At 38.8% G+C, this 19,989-nt stretch overlaps 3 protein-coding genes across 3 annotated transcripts in view; 2 read left to right on the top strand and 1 right to left on the bottom strand.

The window, feature by feature from the left end:
• LOC107701076 (transmembrane protein 248-like) overlaps positions 1-1,476 on the top strand; it is a 5,738-nt gene extending 4,262 nt beyond the window's left edge. Inside the window, exons 6-7 of the mRNA XM_016503013.1 lie at positions 771-905; positions 1,080-1,476. Of these exons, the coding sequence (XP_016358499.1) occupies positions 771-905; positions 1,080-1,100 (156 nt within the window). The 3' untranslated portion in view covers positions 1,101-1,476. The remainder of the gene's footprint in view (positions 1-770; positions 906-1,079) is intronic.
• Positions 1-3,351, bottom strand: part of LOC107701075 (THO complex subunit 5 homolog) — a 25,105-nt gene extending 21,754 nt beyond the window's left edge. Inside the window, exon 1 of the mRNA XM_016503010.1 lies at positions 3,252-3,351. The gene's annotated coding sequence lies outside the window, so the exon portion shown is untranslated. The remainder of the gene's footprint in view (positions 1-3,251) is intronic.
• Positions 3,352-3,486: 135 nt separating this feature from the next.
• LOC107701074 (MORC family CW-type zinc finger protein 2A-like) lies at positions 3,487-18,710 on the top strand. Its single transcript, XM_016503008.1, has 27 exons — positions 3,487-3,653; positions 4,804-4,975; positions 5,537-5,590; positions 5,713-5,747; positions 5,865-5,933; positions 6,043-6,133; positions 6,229-6,337; positions 6,415-6,574; positions 6,854-6,965; positions 8,704-8,829; positions 9,064-9,143; positions 9,517-9,599; positions 11,400-11,485; positions 11,697-11,837; positions 11,923-12,077; positions 12,236-12,364; positions 13,432-13,537; positions 13,635-13,767; positions 13,849-13,935; positions 14,534-14,827; positions 15,323-15,616; positions 16,514-16,574; positions 16,660-16,798; positions 16,892-17,068; positions 17,152-17,245; positions 17,356-17,544; positions 18,097-18,710. The coding sequence occupies exons 2-27, from the start codon at positions 4,908-4,910 to the stop codon at positions 18,163-18,165; spliced, it is 3,141 nt and encodes a 1,046-aa protein (XP_016358494.1). The 5' UTR covers positions 3,487-3,653; positions 4,804-4,907; the 3' UTR covers positions 18,166-18,710.
• Positions 18,711-19,989: the final 1,279 nt, after the last annotated feature.

Below are 19,989 nucleotides of genomic sequence, written 5' to 3'. Positions count from 1 at the left end.
TAATCACTTGAATCTAGCTTGCGCCAACAGTCCTACACGGAAGCAGCTCCGGGTGGATGACGTATGAGTTCAGCGTTGTGCATGCGCCGGTGAGTCTCGTGAAAACCAACATTTGTTAACAGGAGCAAAGGAAGCAAAGTTTCCTTACTTTAGCAAATGAAAAACCAGTCTCTTCTCGGCTTATATCGAAATCCTCCGACATTCTTCTTTACAAATCCTCGTTTTGTACTTCTAATTAGTGACCGTTGTTTTGTTTTGATCTCTCCACTGCGCTTCCGCGTGCGTCACTTCTGAGCAGCGCATGCACAACGCCGACCTCATACGTCATCCGCCCGGAGCTGCTTCTGTGTACAACAGTGAGCGCAAGCTACATTAAAGTGATTACTACGTTTTGAATATGGATATTTTTCTTACAAAAACGCATTGATTCGCTACAGGAGGCCTTTGTTCACACCCCGGAGCTGTGTGAGACACTTTTTTTTAATGGATGGGCACTTTTTATTTAACTTCTTTTGGACTGAAGCATCCAACACCCGCTGAGTGCCATGAAACAGCTTGAAAGATCAAAGACAATTTTTAATATAACTCCAACTGGATTCGTCTGAAAGAAGAAAGTCATATACACCTAGGATGGCTTCAGGGTGAGTGATTTATGGGCTAATTTTCATTTTTGGGTGAACTAACCCTTTAAGTTCAGTAACAGTGTCACTTGTGAACTTTCATTTAAGCAACATCTAGCTAACCTCTCCACTTCTGTATTGCTTGACTAGGATGAAAAAGCCTCGTGTAGGCATCACCTGTTGCTGGTCAGTGTTGTACTGTTGGTTATCTGTGTCCTCATGAGTCTCTGTGGAACTTTTCCTTCACGTTCACCACGTTCTTACCAGGGGAATGACCTTCAGAAGGTAGTACTATGGATTTAAACTGTAGCGCTTACCAATGTACTCTGATTTACCAAAGAGCTTTGATTTGCATTTTTTCTTGAGAATGCATGCAACTTTGTTGTGTGAATTAACATGTTGTGAGTTTTATTATACAGTTTGTTTTAAAAGCATTTAAACAATTGAAATAATTCATAGGAATTGCTGCTGAGCCGATGAGAAACATCTGCAGAACATCCACATTTGAGAGTGAATTGGCACCACGTGACATCAGAAAGAAATTAGCATTTGGGTATTCAACAGCAATTTTTCATTTTCAACATGTTGGTCTTGTACAACTAAGAAATGGCAGCCGGTTATTCAGGCTGCATGCAATTTCATTCAGAATAGATCTGATCTAAATGTGACTTTATTTCATGTTTGGTTGCAACACTATGCTATGACATGTGAGTGTTAACAATCCCAATATAACCTGAGATTGACGGTTATAATATAACTATACTCCAAGAGTAAGTTAGATGATTGAAAGCTTTGTCTTGATGTCACACGAATGAATATCTTTAATATTAATTATATTTAAATACATTCACTGTACATCATTTGTTAATTTTTCTAAAAACAAAATGTATTAAAATAGTCCATTGTGCCATTCTTGCAATGAGCAAAGTAAAGGTGTCCGGACATTATTCAGCAGTGGTGTATTCAGTGTTCTGGTCTTTTAATTCACAAACAAAAACTACACAGAAAACACACTTACCTTTTGACAACAATTCACAAAAAAAACTTTATCACAATGGCCAATCATCAAGCCAGGAATTGGTGGATAGACCTTTAAGTTAACACTGCTAATTCAGAGAAAGACAGCATAATAGTGAAAAATCATCTCGAATCATTTCACACTAATTTCTTGAGAATGCATGCAACTTTGTTGTGTGAATTAACATGTTGTGAGTTTTATTATACAGTTTGTTTTAAAAGCATTTAAACAATTGAAATAATTCATAGGAATTGCTGCTGAGCCGATGAGAAACATCTGCAGAACATCCACATTTGAGAGTGAATTGGCACCACGTGACATCAGAAAGAAATTAGCATTTGGGTATTCAACAGCAATTTTTCATTTTCAACATGTTGGTCTTGTACAACTAAGAAATGGCAGCCGGTTATTCAGGCTGCATGCAATTTCATTCAGAATAGATCTGATCTAAATGTGACTTTATTTCATGTTTGGTTGCAACACTATGCTATGACATGTGAGTGTTAACAATCCCAATATAACCTGAGATTGACGGTTATAATATAACTATACTCCAAGAGTAAGTTAGATGATTGAAAGCTTTGTCTTGATGTCACACGAATGAATATCTTTAATATTAATTATATTTAAATACATTCACTGTACATCATTTGTTAATTTTTCTAAAAACAAAATGTATTAAAATAGTCCATTGTGCCATTCTTGCAATGAGCAAAGTAAAGGTGTCCGGACATTATTCAGCAGTGGTGTATTCAGTGTTCTGGTCTTTTAATTCACAAACAAAAACTACACAGAAAACACACTTACCTTTTGACAACAATTCACAAAAAAAACTTTATCACAATGGCCAATCATCAAGCCAGGAATTGGTGGATAGACCTTTAAGTTAACACTGCTAATTCAAAGAAAGACAGCATAATAGTAAAATCATCTCGAATCATTTCACACTAATAATTTACCTAAATGTGAAATGTATTACATTGGCCTTGTGTGATGTTTGTTTACGTTAAATTCTAAGTCAATCATCATTTTTGATTAGGCCTATTAAATGTTAAACATTTGTTAAAAATTAAAAATCTGAAACTTAATTAGGTATCATACTGATATTACGAAATAAGACCCCCCCCCAACTCAGTTAGACACATATTCTTCAAACCCCGCCCCCTAGAGAAACATCAGCCAATCCGAACGTTTAAAAAGCAGCCAGCGTTTTCTTATTGACTAAAAAAAAATATTTTGGCCTCGAAATATTTTTTTCTTTGCGGCTCAGACAGTCTGGTCACACAAACAGGTGTGATTTCTCACCAAGTTCAGTAGTAGTATAAAAAAAAAAACTATTTGCAACACTTCGAAATCAATGAATGGTATCTGTTTGAAGAGATGCAACAGCTTTTATGTTCAGGCAGACATTTTGTGCCCTTCGTCCATTACATACAGTTTTCATCGTAAGCCTTCACCTTTTACCAGAAGTGTTTTGCTAAAAAGCTTACAGACTGTACAGCTTGAACCACAAACTATATAAATTAGTAAAATCAACTTATCTGACAAAACGTGACTTAATTCATAATACCTCGTGGTTTCATATTGGATAAAGGTGGTCGTAGCATTATTACCTTTTATATGATTTTAAAACCCAATAGCAGCAGGTCAGCTTATCGATTAGTCGTGTTGTGCTTTATTAGCACCCCGCGTTTTTCCACGCCACATTCCTTCATGGACCAGCAAACTTACTTCCTGCTTTACGTTAAACGACGGCGTCTTCAACCAATCATACGCGCGTAATGAAGCAGAGGGCGTTGCGATTGGCTGAGCGCGGCGAGGAGGGCGGGGCAAGCTGTGCTCGGCGCTTGTGCGTGTTGTTCGAGGGAAAGAGTTGCTGCTGGAGCGATTCGAGGCCTTGCATCTGCTTTCTATGAACGAAAAAGGAATAAACACGTTCTGTTTGGTAGTTTTCCTCATGCAACAGGCAGAAACCGTTGGATAAAATCAAACGGAGGCCGAGGAGTGGTTAAATGGTTTGCATTATTGAAATCACATTTATTGCTTGTGTTACTGTACAAAGGCTGTTGGATTTGTAAATGTAGACGGTTGGTTATGGACAGGCCGCAGTTATTTGACCAGTGCTCCTGTGCATGCTTCATTGCATGAGTCAGGAGATAAATCTGTCAGTCCAGATCTAATTTGAGCGTTTAGTGAATGAATGTGTTAGCAGATCATCAGTCTCTGCTGTTGCATGGATCTTAAGGGCCTTGCAGCATGGGTTGGCCTGGTGTGTGTTTGTCTGTGAATTTAGTCAGTTCAAGGACGGGCAGTAAGAGACACCCCATTTATGAGCTCAACTGTACGGTTCATCATTTAGCCCAGAAAAAGAAAATATGCATTGTCATTTTAAATGGCAAAAGTTTGTACATGTGCAAAAAAAAATGCATCATGCATGCCTACAATAAGAAAGGATATTTAAAAAATAATTGACAGTGACTAAAGGTTTATTATGACGAGATGGAAAAAAGCACACATAATGGCAAATGCTGTAGTTATATAAAATTTCTGTTTTTCAATTTGAGGCTACGATTGACAGTGACTAAAGGTTTATTATGACGAGATGGAAAAAAGCACACATAATGGAAAAAAGCACACATAATGGCAAATGCTGTAGTTATATAAAATTTCTATTTTTCAATTTGAGGCTACAGTACTTTACTGTTTTTGTGATATGTAGTATGCATCCTGGGCACAGTATGCAAGAACATTTGCCAAAGTGCAGTATACAGTATAACACACTGCGGGGAACCCCACAATGTATTGCAATTGAATCCTGTAGGAATGCATTGGAAGTAATTACGATTTTTATCTCTATTTGCACTTATTAATTTGACAGCCCCTAGTAAAGGGAACTTTTTACTCCAAATTGAATTAAAAATGTAAACTAACTATTAATTTCCAAAAAATGTTGCTGATCATCATAGCCACAGCGTAGCATAGCAAACGTTTGTATTGTTGCATATTTCCTACTGTTGTCACTTACTATTTATAAAAAATATAAATCCCTGTAAGTATTATGTTAATATTCCATTTTCCAATGAGTTGGTCAACAGGTGATATCCTACAGTTTTGCAGTAGATCCATGGATAGTGTGTACTGATGTGTTTGTTTCTTGTTTTCTAGGTTTTGAACGATCACACTTGATTCTCATCATATGGGAAGAATGTAGAAGCGAGTCGTGAATACAATCAGTTTTTTTTTAATAAATTAGTTTTATTTTGGAGACGATGGCCTACACAAATTACAGCTCATTAAACCGAGCTCAGCTCACCTTTGAATACCTGCACACAAACTCGTAAGTACCAACTTTAGTGTGTTTATATGCGCGTGAACATAAGTCATGACATTCTTGCGTTGTGCCATGGTTTTTCCATAATGGGGATTGGTAAAACCCTTCCTATAAGAGAAATGTCCTGAAACAGGCTACCATGCGGACTCTGGGAAGGATTCCTTTGGTATTTTTGAGATTGTGTGCTTGATTTTAAGCATTTAGATTATGCTGCTGTGTTCTCAAGCATGTGTACTTTCTACAGAGCAGCTTGCAGCAGCAATATGGCCAGAAGTCATTCATTGTCAATGAAATTGTCAATGAAAATGTTTTCAGCAAAATGATGCACAGACTATCAATGGCAGTGCAGACAATGTATATGTTTTTGTGAATTGAACACCAAAGAACAATTGGGGAGGATGATGTTTTGGTTATACATTCCTATGCATTCATATGAATTATTCTTGTATAACAACTCGACTTTGACACTTACGTCTGCGTTTATCGGCCATAAACTACAAAAGTAACACAGTGCGATGGAAAAGGTCATTTTTTGTTGTTGTTGACCAATTATTTTATTGCCAACAGGACAACCCACGAGTTTCTTTTTGGAGCTTTAGCCGAACTCGTGGACAACTCAAGGTACAAACACAGTTTATCCGTCAGTAATTATTAAGTATTACTGACACGCTAAATCATACTGTGGAATCATTAAAATGATTTGCACCACTGAAGTGAACATACGCTCCGTTTCTCGTCCACAGAGATGCAAATGCCACACGGATAGACATCTATACAGGTTGGATACAATAGTTTTAAGTTATAGAAATACATTTCAACACTAGCAAAAATATGTACTACAACAAAACGAATTGACCCCAATACATGTTCATATTCATTCGTTATGGCCAATCAGAGAAGAGACCGGATCTGAGAGGCGGGTTTATGCTGTGTTTCCTTGACGATGGCACTGGAATGGACCCCAGTGAGTAAAGCAAAGAAAACCGAACACGTCATACTACAAAACGCATGCATTTCCACTCAACAGCATCTCATACACAACACAGTTATGACAGTAGAAATGTTTTGAATAGGCGAAGCCACACATGTCATCCAGTTCGGCAAATCAAGCAAACGATTCCCAGAGTCCACTCACATTGGCCAGTATGGAAATGGATTAAAGTCGTAAGTATTATTACAATTCTCCCATAAAACCAATAAAACTGCCCGTATCTTGATATTCGGGAATTTTTATATATAAACATCCTGGTCTCTTTTAGGGGTTCCATGCGTATTGGGAAGGACTTCATCCTTTTGACCAAAAAAGATGACAAATTAACATGTTTGTTTTTGTCGCGAACATTTCATGAGGAAGAGGGTCTGGACGAGGTAAGATGTTGATTTCTGGCAATCACTCATTCTGAACGAAGAGCAGACCTCTGAGAGTTATTGGCCTGTTCTCGTAGGTGATTGTCCCGTTACCCAGTTGGGATGCGAAGACCCAGCAGCCTCTGACTCAAGACACGGAGAAGTACGCTACTGAGACTGAACTCATCTTTAAGTATTCACCTTTTAAGAATGAAGTGCAGCTATTCCGCCAGTTCAAGAAGATCGAAGGACCCAGTGGTTTGTTTTTACAGCACTTTATCAAAAATAGAATCTATGTGGTTAATCTGATGAGTGAATGAATGCCTTTTATAGTCATTATACACACGTACAATGAAATTAGAATAGCTTCCCTTCAACATAATTTACATGTATCACATAGTACACATACAACAAAACATTAAAGAGTTGAATTGCACTAAGACTTACATTCAACATAAGAAAATAAAGAGTTATATTGCACAATAAGAGTGTCTTGCATTCAGAGGCTGTTAAATCTTGAGTACTGTGTGTTTGTAGGTACGCTGGTTGTAGTTTATAACTTGAAGTTGATGGATAACCGAGAACCGGAGTTGGATGTGGAGACAGATCACCAGGACATTCTGATGGCTGGGATGCCGGTAGAGGGAGTGTGAGTTAACTCGCAAATTATCAGTTCTTCACCTTTCTGTAGATCCTAGCACCAACCGTAAGTAAGCACAATTAGGTGGTTTTCACACTGGGCTCACTCACACTCTTGATTCTATTGAACCCCGGTGCATTTGCTGTCATTGCAAACGTGCACAATGTATGATAGAAAACAGAACGTGGGTCAATATATTGTGTTTTTTTATTAATTTGGTGCAATTATGCGCAGCAGAGTAAACAACATATGGGTTTACTGTATGTGCGTCGCATGTAGACGGCTATTTTGAGGAGACCGTGGATTACCACGCATTGCCGCTCTGATTGCAGTCGCTACACGCGAATACACTGCAGGCTCACTCTCGCTCAAATCCAAAGTAAATCAGCAACACTATCATCACTTATATGTGTTTTATTGAAGAAAATACATTGTAATCGGCTAAAACGCATGCGCAGGTTACTTTACTTCCTGAACAAGTCCGCACCCGAGTCCGAGTTGCTTTCATATTCATGCGAACCGCGCCACAGTTCGACTGCAATCGAACTCCTTCAGGTAGTCTCGGGTTCGGTACCCGGGTGCGCACCAAAACGTGATAGTGTGAAAGTGCCCTTAAAGCAATAATTCACACCAAATGAAAATCTGCTGAAAATGTACACACTCTCAGGCCATCCAAGATGTAGATGAGTTTGTTTCTTCATCAGATTAGGAGAAATGTAGCATTGCATTACTTGCTCAGCAATGGATCCTCTGCAGTGAATGGGTGCCGTCAGAATGAGAGTCCAATGTAAGAAACTGTAGTCTGCCCCGACCCAGATTCCACTCCACAATAGATGTTTGAGTATACTCAGTTCCCAAAATGTCTAATTATTATGGCGAAGAAGAAAGTCAACAGTTATGTTGTTTCTACATCATTTGGGATGATCACATCCTGAGCAAATGGTGACCAACTGGGAATGGGTGTGGGACACCGAGAATTTGATTAACATACAGGTCACAGCTGTTACAACAGGAGCAACTTCATTTACATCAAGGGTAGTAAACTGTGTGTATAAAAGGTTTGAGCTTAGGATGTTTCAGGGTTCATTTTGACTCCGTTGAACCCAAAGTAATACATGTACTTTGTCACTGCTATGCTGTAATAAACATCTTCAATGTTCTCATAATTTTTTCTTACACCAAAATTGCTGATCACAATAAACATCATAATATTCCACAAGTAATCCACACCACTCCAGTCCATCAGTTAACATCTTGAGAAGGGAAAGGCTGCGTGTTTGTAAGCTGTTTGGACTCTGACGGCACCCATTCACTGCAGAGGATCCACTGGTGTACAAGCGATGTAATGCTGCATTTCTCTAAATCTGTTCAGATGAAAAAACACGTGCTTCTACATCACTACATGTTTAGCCCCGCCCACCGATTCACGAATGTAGTGTAAATAACAAGAGAGACGAACGCAGGTCTACACAGAAACCAAACGATAAAGATGCTGCAGTGCCAAGTTGTGGAAAAACATTGATTGCGTTGCCTTCCTTCTGATCCCAACATTAGGAAAGAGTTGATGAACTTTATTTTTAATGAAGTTCCAGACTGCATCAGTAAGAATTCGGGCCTCCAGGAGCAGAATTGTCATAAACCAACTGATGTTTCTCTTGAGCTGGCATAAGGCATGGGTTTTAAACATGTTAATGTAGTGTTGGATGTTTTTCGGTGATGCTGACACATACTTTTGTGTTGATAACAGGAAGCCAGAGAGGAGGTCGTTCCGTGCGTATGCTGCTGTCCTGTACATCGACCCCAGGATGAGGATCTTCATTCAGGGTCACAAAGTTAGAACCAAGAGATTGTCCTGTTGCTTATATAACCCTAGGTAAACATGAAAAAATAGCAGTTTCACAGTATATACACAGTCTCAAGGTGTTTTCACAACAAAATGATTTCTTTAAAAAAAAATTTGTTTACATGTTTTAAGTAGTTCTTGTAAACTTAAGTGTGAAAACTCTCAGAGGTGAATTTATATGAATTTATATATACACACGCACACACACACACATATATATATATATTTATACACACTCATCTGTGCATTATTTTCGACTTCTAGGATGTACAAATACACATCAACACGCTTTAAAACTCGTGCGGAGCAGGAGGTCAAGAAGGCAGATCACCTCTCGAAACTTGGTGAGTTTCACCTCAGTCCACATAAACATCTCAAAGTGGCCTTGAATCGGACATTAAGGGAAGTTGCTTTGTCATGCTTTGTGGCTTCTAAATGGCATTTCCTCTATCTGACCATATCTGCTTTTAACCTCTTCAAATACTGAACCACAAGTTTTGACAGAGGATGTAGCTGCTCAGTTTCACGCACACAGTGGGCATGTTTATAAATGCCTCTTAGCTCTTCCCTTGATAAAGACTGTAACAAAAGAAGAAATGTAAATGGTTTTAGACTGAATTCTTAGTGAGAGAATTATACCTTGTGCTGTAAAATGAAATCACTTATGTCCCTTTTTTCTTTGTCTTTTCTTGTGCATATGTTTGACTTCCTCTCTAGCTGAGGAGAAGGCACGAGAGGCGGAGAGTAAAGCTCGTGCCCTGGAGTTAAAGCTTGGTGATGACTTATCCAAAGAAGCCCGAGTAAGACCTCACAGCCACCCCAACACAAACTTCAGACCCATTCAGATCATAGATCAAGGATCTCAACTTTTCTGTGGAACACAAAAGCAAATGATTACAAGAACGTCCAATGAATAAGGACTGACCTGGGCTATCAACTTCATTTCCCAAAAGCATAGTTAGTCAACTATGGTCACGAGTTCCATCATTACCAGCATAGTTCAAGGATTTGGTGTTTCCCGAATACATAGTTCCAATCAACATTCGCAAACAGCATCGCAGTTGTGTGGTTGGAACTACAGCTAGTAGCACAGTTTATGTTAGTAAGGACTAAAATAGGTCATGCACTTAAGCAAAATAAGCAAACATGTAATATAATCTATATCTTTCTTTACATTCATATACATTTTTAATTCTATACCTTTTCGTTTAAGTGATTTCAAGTGCCATTTTTGAAGAGTGCGCATGTGTGTACATGCTCTGGGGATCCTCTGAGAAATATAAGGAAACCTGTGAAATAGGGCTGTCAAAATGGCTGAAAAACTAAATTCGAATTTTGTACTTAAATATTATCAAAATTTGAATTATATTCGAATTTAAAATGCATAATTTCAGTTAGGGTTAAGAAAAGCTTTTGGCTTCTCTTCTGAGGCCACAAGAGGGCGCATCGAGCAAAATATTACTAATGCACGTTTATTCAAAGCATAAGATAACATGACTATCTGTGAAAAAAGTGCATAATGTTTATAATAATGTTTATAAACCAATTATTAATTATATAATTAATTAATTAAAACAGCATCATGTATGTATGCATAGTTTAATACAAAGGGCCGAAAGCCAATCACTCAGAGTACATTTTTCATTTAAAAACATGAGTTGCAGTGGAATGAGGAAAAACCGCCCCCATAAAGTCTCGAGATATGTTTTTTCAAAGTTGAACTTGCATTAATTTTACATGGCTTTCTAAACATGTGGCTCTTTTGTGCGAGGTGCGAGATGCGAGTGCAACGGTGATAGATGTCCCTCTAGAAAATGCTCTAAATATGCGTTCTGTGTGAACGGCTTGGTTTCAGTTTTGACGTAAACAAGATCTCCGCATTGATGTTCTCTTTTCCCGCAATATTTGTAATTTTCAACGGCGCATCTAGTGGCTACAACTGGATAGGCTAACAAAAACATTAAAATGCAACGACACTTACATCGTCATCGCATCTTGTGCGCCACTGATAATGCTGCCTCCTTAACGCACACCTAAAATTCGAATGCAACATTTTTTGCATTCGAATGTGGATTTTTATTTTAAATTCAACGAATATTCGAAATTCTAATTTTTTTTTGACAGCCCTACAGTGAAATACTTGAGAACAAAAACAGTTCAAATGCCCTGTTCGTTATGTACAGCAGTAATCTCACATTAATTAGATCTCGAACTGAATTAGCAGAAGCTATCACTCCAACACCTGCTTGATGTCATTAACGACAGCTCTAACCAATGCGCTTTGAATGTCGCACATGCGGCAAAGTTCCTACATTTTCAGGAAACATTTGTGAAACATTCAGGAAATGCATCCCAGAACATTCTAACATCAGCATAGCAACATGCTTGCAACAAAAACATTCCGATTACCTTGGAAACAGCATAGCCTTGGCAACCACCCACATCACCTTTGCATTACGATGTTGAGTTTTGAACAGAACTACTCACATTTTCTTCTTGAGTTTTATTTTATCAATTAATTTATTAAATGTCAATTTAGAAGTGCTTGTTGGATGTGCAGGTTTTCATAAATGTGTTTTATTTTCTGTCGCTGATTTCAGGCCGCGCTGAGGAAGGCACAAGATTCGGCTGTGGCGTTACGTGCCGAAGCTACTAGAAAACAAGCCATCCATGCATCCAAACAAAAGTAATCCGCACCCACAAACACACTATGACTTCTTAAAGAATGCCTGGAGATGTTTTAAGCTTGTTTTTTAAAATTTGACTTTAGTCTACTGCATAAACACCTTCATATCCCTGAGAACACACACTTGTTAACTATTGCCAAGTTTATTTGTATAGCATTTTGACAAAACACATTGTTTCCAGCAGCATTTTGTCTGTTCTTCCCATTTCAGAGCTTTGAAAGAGCCCAAGGAGCTGAACTTTATCTTTGGCGTGAACATCGAGAGACGAGACCAGGACGGAATGTTCGTCTACAACTGCAGCCGTCTAATTAAGATGTACGAGAAGACGGGACCACAGCTGGAGGGAGGAATGTGAGCGGGGAAAACTGCATTTTGCAAGCTGATGTGCAACAATAGCATTACCAGTATGGATGACCACTGTCTGTGTGTCTACCAGGGCCTGTGGGGGTGTTGTAGGAGTCGTGGATGTTCCCTATCTAGTGCTCGAACCAACGCACAACAAGCAGGATTTTGCAGACGCTAAAGAATACAGACACTTACTGAGAGCCATGGGAGAATATCTCGCCCAGTACTGGAAGGACATCGGTATAGGTCAGTCCGTGTGGCTTCTTTATGTTAGTAATATGCGCAGACATACTGTATATGAAATATTATTTATTTATTTAAATTATGATTGATTCAGTTTAAGATGTTATAAAAGTTGAATAGGTAAAATGAATTTAACTTGAATTAAATGTTTCCCTCAACAGCTCAGAAGGGTATAGTGAAATTCTGGGATGAATTTGGTTATTTGTCGGCCAACTGGAACTCCGCTCCATCAAATGAACTTCGGTTTCGCAGACGGAGGACCATGGAGATCCCGGTCACCATCCAGTGTGGTACGAACATAAACTTACACTCAGTGCTTCAAATAGTTCCTTTAACATCCCAAAATATTTATATGCATAAATATGCCAAAAACATAATTTGGTAGTACTCAAGATTACTGATTTGATCCTAATTCCTCATCCGTAGTATTAAGCTTTTGTGCGAAAGATATGAATAATGTTGCTTCAAATACTGACACTTGTTAAGGACTGGTGTATTTGTACTAATTTTTATATGCGAAGCGATCAGACATTACTGTTCTTGCCTGATAGATATTAAAAAGAGTAAAAATTGCTAGGCTTACATTGAAGGAGTGTCTTGAGCCTTATCTAGGGACTAGAGTTATGTGGGTGAGTTCTTTTGACTTGGACCAGCAAAGAACCGCCCGAAACACCCTAGCAACCACATAGCAATACTATTAAAAAAAAAAAAAAAAAGCTGAACACCCTAGCATCCGCATAGAAACAGCCAGAACACCCTAGCAATCACATAGCAGCGTCTTAAAGGGGTCATATAGTAACCTCATAGCAACGCCCCAAGAAACAACCAGAACACCCTAGTAACCTCATAGCAACGCCCCAAGAAACAACCAGAACACCCTAGTAACAGCATAGCAACGCCCCAAGAAACAACCAGAACACCCTAGTAACAGCATAGCAACGCCCCAAGAAACAACCAGAACACCCTAGCAACCACTTAGAAATTCCCTAAGAAACAACCAGAAGACCCTAGTAACAGCATAGCAACGTCTTAAGAAACAACCAGAACACCCTAGTAACAGCATAGCAACGTCTTAAGAAACAACCAGAACACCCTAGTAACAGCATAGCAACGCCCCAAGAAACAACCAGAACACCCTAGTAACCGCATAGCAACGCCCCAAGAAACAACCAGAACACCCTAGTAACAGCATAGCAACGCCCCAAGAAACAACCAGAACACCCTAGTAACCGCATAGCAACGCCCTAAGAACACACAAGCCACCCTGACATCGTGGCAGCAGGCAAACACCACTCACATTTTCTTCACGAGATGTACAAATATAATTTCTTAATGTTTTCAATCTTCCTTCCTGTAGATAAGTGTTTGAAGTGGCGGACGCTGCCATTTCAGATGGATGCCGTGGACAAACGCTACCCAGACAGCTGGGTGTGTCTCATGAACCCAGACGGAACCCAGGACAGGTTGGGAAATTAGATGCCAGAAGCAGTCTAACAGTTCAAGTTTTTATTTTTATTTTTTAGACTTATTCCTTTGTTTGTTATTGATCTGTTCTGGTAGGTGTGATGCGGCTGAGCAGAAGCAGAATTTGCCCATTGGCGTTTTGAAAAAGGACATCAAGTCATCAGACGACAAACAGAAAGATCTGTCTGAGAAAATCCGTCAGCAGCAAGAAAAACTGGAGACCATGCAGGTCTGTCCATCATCTCAGCTCTCTTCTGAGCCTTTCTGTGTGCATTTTGTGTAAATGAATGTTTCGTTTCTCCTCATTCAGAAAAGCACAACAATAAAATCAGCAGCAGATATAAAACGGCTCCCTCTAGATGTCAGTACAAAACCTGCAGAAGAGCGCAGGCCTCAGGTACAGTGTCTGCATCTGGATGCATGTGGATGAATCTCACAAAAAATAACTAGGTTATATTTTTTCCTCAAAATCAAGAGGAAAAATCTGAATTATTTGTATCGCATTTTAAAGGGATAGTTGAATGAAAATTCTGTAATTTACTCACCCTCATGTCGTTCCAAACTTATAAGACTTTGTTTAATTTTTAAACAAATTAAGCACATTTTCTGGCCAAATTCTCAATGCCATAATGCATCTGGACTTTTACATTTTTCATAATACTGATTTCTTTTTAAACCATGACGTATAAATACTTAATTTATATAATACATATTTTGTTTACATTACAGTATGATAATTAGAGGGGACAATATGCTTAACTTTAATGAAGATGATGGTCCTAAAAGTAGGCTTATTTTTCTTAATGCAAAATATATTTTCTCAGATTTCGGTTATTATTATTTTATTTTTTTTTGTATCTTTTTGAAGAAGGTAAATGTGACCTAGACATGTTTTTGACAGGTTTCATGCAATGCGTTGTTTTATTTTATTATAATAAATCAATAATAAAATAAATGAACATAAATATTTTTAACCTAATTATCCTCCCTAATAGCCGACCCGTTCATCTCAGCGAGCAGCGCCCCGCCCACGATCCCCACCTCTCCCCGCAGTGGTCAGAAAAGCTGTCAGTCAGCCACAGATAGCAAAAACTCCTCCCCCTAAAGCAATGCCTCCTTCACGACCAACCCGGACCCCACCAGCTCCTCCCCCTCCGTCCAAAGCAAAATCATCACCAGCTCCTGCAACGAAGGCAACAAAACCCGCTGCCAAACCTGTAGCCCCGCCCCCACCGCCGCCCACAAAGACACCAGCTCGCAGAAGCGCCACGCAGAGCCGCGCTACTCCAGTAAGTAGTCTTATATACTCAAATATATGTGACCCTGGAGCACAAAAGCAGTCTTAAGTTGCTGGGGTATATTTGTAGCAATAGCCAAAAATACATTGTATGGGTTCAAATTATAGTTTTTTTTTTATGCCAAAAATCATTAGGATATTAAGTAAAGATCATGTTACATGAAGATATTTTGTAAATTTCCTACTGTAAATATATCGAAACTTACTTTTTGTTTAGTAATATGCATTGCTAAGAACTTCATTTGGACAACTTTAAAGATGATTTTCTCAATGTTTAGATTTTTTTGCACCCTCAGATTCCAGATTTTCAAATAGTTGTATCTCAGCCAAATATTGTCCTATCATAACAAACCATACATCAATGGAAAGCTTATTTATTCAGCTTATGACTGGTTTTGTGGTCCAGGGTCACATATGGTGCTTTCACGCTGATCGTGTTTGTGCACACAAAATATCACAACAAACTGATATGTGGTTTTTCTGTTAGCCGCCATCCGGCAAGACTTCTAGCAAGCAAACTCCAACCAACAAGAAAGGAAACATAAAGAAAGGTAGAGTCCAGGACGAGGAGGATGCAGAGGAAGTAGAAAGTGAAGAGGAGGAAGAGGAAGAAGAGGAGGAGGAGGAGGAGGAGGAGGAGGAAGAAGACAGTGCATCAGACGAGGATGAACCTCAACCCAAAAAATCAAAGATGGCAGCATCTGTTCAGGCTCGAGGGAAAGCTGCAGTGGAAAAAAAAACACCAGCAGCGGCAGCAGCTGTCAAACAGACCAACGCCGAGGTAACATTCACACCTCGTTACCAGAGTGAAACTGTGATTAATACACACTTAAAGGAAGTTCAGCCAAAAATGACCTGAAATTGTATTGTATGAGTTTGTTTCTTCATCAGAACAGATTTGGAGAAATGTAGCATTGCATCACTTGCTCAGCAATGGATGCTCTGCAGTGAATGGGTGCCGTCAGAATGAGAGTCCAAACAGCTGATAAAAACATCACAATAATCCACAAGTAATCCACACCACTCCAGTCCATCAGTTAACATCTTGAGAAGCGAAAAGCTGCGTGTTTGTAAGAAACAAATCCATCATTAAGGTGTTTGATTGATGTTCTTCAAACCGTTGCTTCCGGCTTAGGTCCATAATCCATCATTTTCCTTTCTCCAGTGAAAATGTCACTTTGTCTAAATCAGGAGAAACATTTGCACAGATCAAGCACTGTTTAGAAGCAAAAACAGTCTAAAATGGTTCTTATCAAATATGTTTGTGCATTTAATGTGAGAGGACAACAGGGGAAGGACTTTTTCACTGAAGGAAGTGGTTGGGCCAGAATGGTTTAAAGTGAAAACACCTTAATGATGGATTTGTTTCTTACAAACACACAGCTTTTCTCTTCACAAGGCATTAATTGATGGACTGGAGTGGTGTGGATTACTTGTGGATTATTGTGATGTTTTTATCAACCGTTTGGACTCTCATTCTGACGGCACCCATTCACTGCAGAGCATCCATTGCTGAGCAAGTGATGCAATGCTACATTTCTCCAAATCTGATCCCATTAACAATAAAACTCATCTATATCTTGTATGGCCTGAGGGTGAGTGCATATTCAGCAAATGTTTATTTTTGGGTGAATTATTCCCCTAAAGCAGTTTTAATTGATTTGAATTTCTCTGTCAGGTTATCACAAATAGCACTAATGAAGATCTGAAGAAAGATGCAACAAAAAATGCACAGAAAGGTAAAATATGTATATTGTTTCACATTATAAAGGGATGTGTCCAATCGTGGCGTATAATTTATAGATCTAACAAACTGTGTTGTAGATAAAGGAATTCAGGTGGAGGCGAAGGTGAACGGCGAGTGGTTCACTGGACGCGTAACCGCAGTAGAGACAGGAAAGGAGAGCGTACGCTGGAAGGTCAAGTTCGACTATGTTCCCATGAACACCCCAAGAGACCGCTGGTACATGCACAAACACACACACATAAACAGATCTGTCGCTACTGCTGTTTCATTGCGACTTTAAAATGTTTTGTAATTTGTGTTTGTTTTCAGGGTGTTTAAGGGCAGCGATGACGTCCGTCTTATGCGTCCCGCCTCTCCAGAGTCCCGAAGTCCAGACACCAATCAGGGTCCAGCACGGTCTGTAACTCCGCCCACCGCTGCGGAGCCTGACACGACTCAGAGCGGGCCGAGCAGAGAGACCACAGAAGGCCTTGTGACCATGATGAGGTGTGTTTGTGGTCTCTTCTGCTGATAATAATATGTGCATTTTGTGTGTATTTTAACCTTCCGTTCATGTTTGTTTGGCACAGGACGCTGATACGGTATTTCTTCCCTCCGGATTTCCGAATCCCTAAAGATTCTGTGAACACTATGAGTGCTGAGGACCTTGTGGCCTTTCCCATCGTGAGTACAGACCATCGTTGCTGCTACACGGAATCCTTCAGAGATATTTATATCAAACCTAAATTGTTTGGGTGCTTGCACGTATTAATTGAGTGTCTCATGAATTGCAGAAAGAGTATTTCCAGCAGTATGAGGCCGGCCTGCAGAGTTTGTGTAACTCCTACCAAACTCGGGCGGAGTCGCGGGCACGAGCCGTGGAGGAGAAGAGCAGCGGGGCAGAAGCCAAACTCCGGGAATCTGAGGAGAAACTCCGCAAACTCAGAACCAACATCGTCGCTCTTCTGCAGAAAGTCCAGGAGGTCTGAAACACACACACACTCACTTTACTGCATTTACACGCATAACAACACCCCTGTATGAATCAGTTTTGCTATTTGTTTTGATTTTGTGTCAAGGAGAATTAATGAGTTTAAATTAGTGCTGTCAAATGATTAATCCCAATTAATCGCATCCAAGATTTTGTTTACATATGTACTGTGTATATTTATGATGTACATATAAATACACGCACATGCATGTATATATTTATGAAAAATTATTTATATATATAAAATATTAATATTTATATATAATATAAATTATATTTGAATGTAAATATTTTTTTAATATATACATGTATGTTTGTGTATTTATATATACATAATAAATATACACAGTACACATATATTTTGTGAACAAAAACTTTTGTTTTGGATGCGGTTAATCACGCATTTTTTAAAAATTGTAATTGTTTGACAGCACTACTTTAAATTACTGTTTAGAATTATCAACGGAAAAATAATGTTTTTCTTTTTCCTTTTTTTTGGAAATTTCACATGGATTCCTTTGTTCATGTTTATTTTGTTCCACAGGACATTGAGATCAGCAATGACGATGAGCTGGATGCCTACATTGAGGATTTGGTCACAAAGGGAGAGTGAAATACTGCATCTCCTCTGTTTTACCTTCATTTTCACTCTCTACATGTGTTTCATGCATTCTAAGCGTTCTGACGGTCGACTGGCGATTGCTGGTCGGATGCCACATCTCCATCCCTGTACTGTAACAATGCAGCAAGAGCTTCATTGCCAACTTCAACGCAATTTTTGGTTCAAAACACCACTCAGGCCATCGACTCAGCCTTGGAGCAGATTGAACTTGTGGGCCGCAGGTGATGAGAGATTCAAACAGTTTCATAGAACCTGCAGTTTGAAATCTTTGTTTGGTTTTACTCTACATGAAGGTTTTGAGTTCATGTTGGCTGTGTTTTAAGGTCTCAGTGTTGTAAAGTGTCATTGTCAACCCGATTTCATGGAAGAGTCCGCAGCTGTTCTCACAGCTCGCATTGATTCCTTTCCAATCAGTTTGACATTTTGAGTTTGAAAATGGGCTTTAACTTGCTGCTATGTTATCCGAATTCTCAAGTTTCGAGTTACTTCCCGTTTCATTTTCCATGTACTTGGATGTGATATTCAGTTTGTTTTTTGTTTTTTTTAATAAACACTGATCTGATGCTGTTAACCTCTTCAGTTACAGTATTTAGTCTTCATCTTTATATCTGAAAATATTTTTTAAAAAGTTTTATTAAAACAGTCCAATAAAGTTTAGGATGTACATGTGGTCTTATGATTCTGTTTGTCTGGGGGGGGGACTTCCAATTATGGTCTTGACTTGTACATTCATTTTTTTTTTATTCAATTGATGAATGCATTCAACAATTCACTGAAATGAAAAAAATTGGCTGTATTAAATATACAGACTTGACTTTAAGTTGTAAATGTATTTTGCATAGCTGCTGGTACAGTGTAAATATATTTAATTGGAATGTTGAAATTGAATGTAATGACATCTATTTGATATATACCATATCTTTATAAAAGGTATGGAGAAAAGTTGTCCTTTTACATTTGTAAACATTCACAGAGGTCAATTATTCACCGAAATCCATCGTTCTTAATTTGAAAAAATTATTTATAAATGATAGACCCCATTATTTATTTTTTTTGAAGGGTTTGTTGTTCCCGGAAAATTTAATTCAATGAGGTATCATACCTTGTAGGAAATTCCTATTCATATATTTTTGGCTTGGCCTGAGCAGCGTGCACAGGGACAGTTGACAGAAATGGCTCGAATTTATGAAGTAACAGGCAGGTTTCCTTCACGAAATAACCTATAAAATGTTCAAATAATATGAGCGGGGTGCCGCTAAGGGGGGAGGAGTTAGGACGATTCTAAGGGCCCACGCACTTTTGGGGCCCCCAGAGATCTGATTTATTAGTAGTATTATTAACAGTAGTAGTAGTAATGTAATAGAAATTATAAATATATCTACCAAAGTGTTACAAATAAAACAAAATTACGGCTTATTTCTGCATTTCCAGCAAAATGATCTCCCCCCATTCACTGCATGGTTTCGTCCCGTCCTACATAGCCTAGAGTCACTGAGTGAGATCAGATGGTAAACTGTCAAATTAGAGATGTCTTCGAGTTGGAGGGGGGCAAACCGAGCCGGACGATTTGGTCAGTCGCACTTGTAAACACATTTTAGTTTTGCTATAGAAAATCTACAAATTCACACTCTGATTACATGGAGCAGCAGCAGATACACTGCACGCGAATTACGGCTGCGCTTCTATTTCGCCACACTAAACTTAGCAATAAACACATTGAAAACATAATAATACACAATAAACATGTCTGTCAAAACGATCTCAAAGGAGGCTTTTATTAAGCAAATCAAGGAGTGAATTACTCATCCACTGTTT

This window comes from Sinocyclocheilus anshuiensis, unplaced genomic scaffold (genome assembly GCF_001515605.1).
Source record: "Sinocyclocheilus anshuiensis isolate Anshui unplaced genomic scaffold, SAMN03320099.WGS_v1.1 scaffold1468, whole genome shotgun sequence".
NCBI lineage: Eukaryota > Metazoa > Chordata > Actinopteri > Cypriniformes > Cyprinidae > Sinocyclocheilus > Sinocyclocheilus anshuiensis.
The sequence above is the reverse complement of the archived record's forward strand: the minus strand, read 5'-3'. Positions and strand labels throughout refer to the sequence as shown.

Bases quoted from the DNA above. Each gene is read 5' to 3' on its own strand.
- LOC107701074 (XM_016503008.1), top strand. From the start codon at position 4,908: ATGGCCTACACAAATTACAGCTCATTAAACCGAGCTCAGCTCACCTTT. The intron at 6,966-8,703 runs GTGAGTTAACTC...TGTTGATAACAG, and splicing joins GGGATGCCGGTAGAGGGAGT to GAAGCCAGAGAGGAGGTCGT. The intron at 17,545-18,096 runs GTCTGAAACACA...TTTGTTCCACAG, and splicing joins TTCTGCAGAAAGTCCAGGAG to GACATTGAGATCAGCAATGA.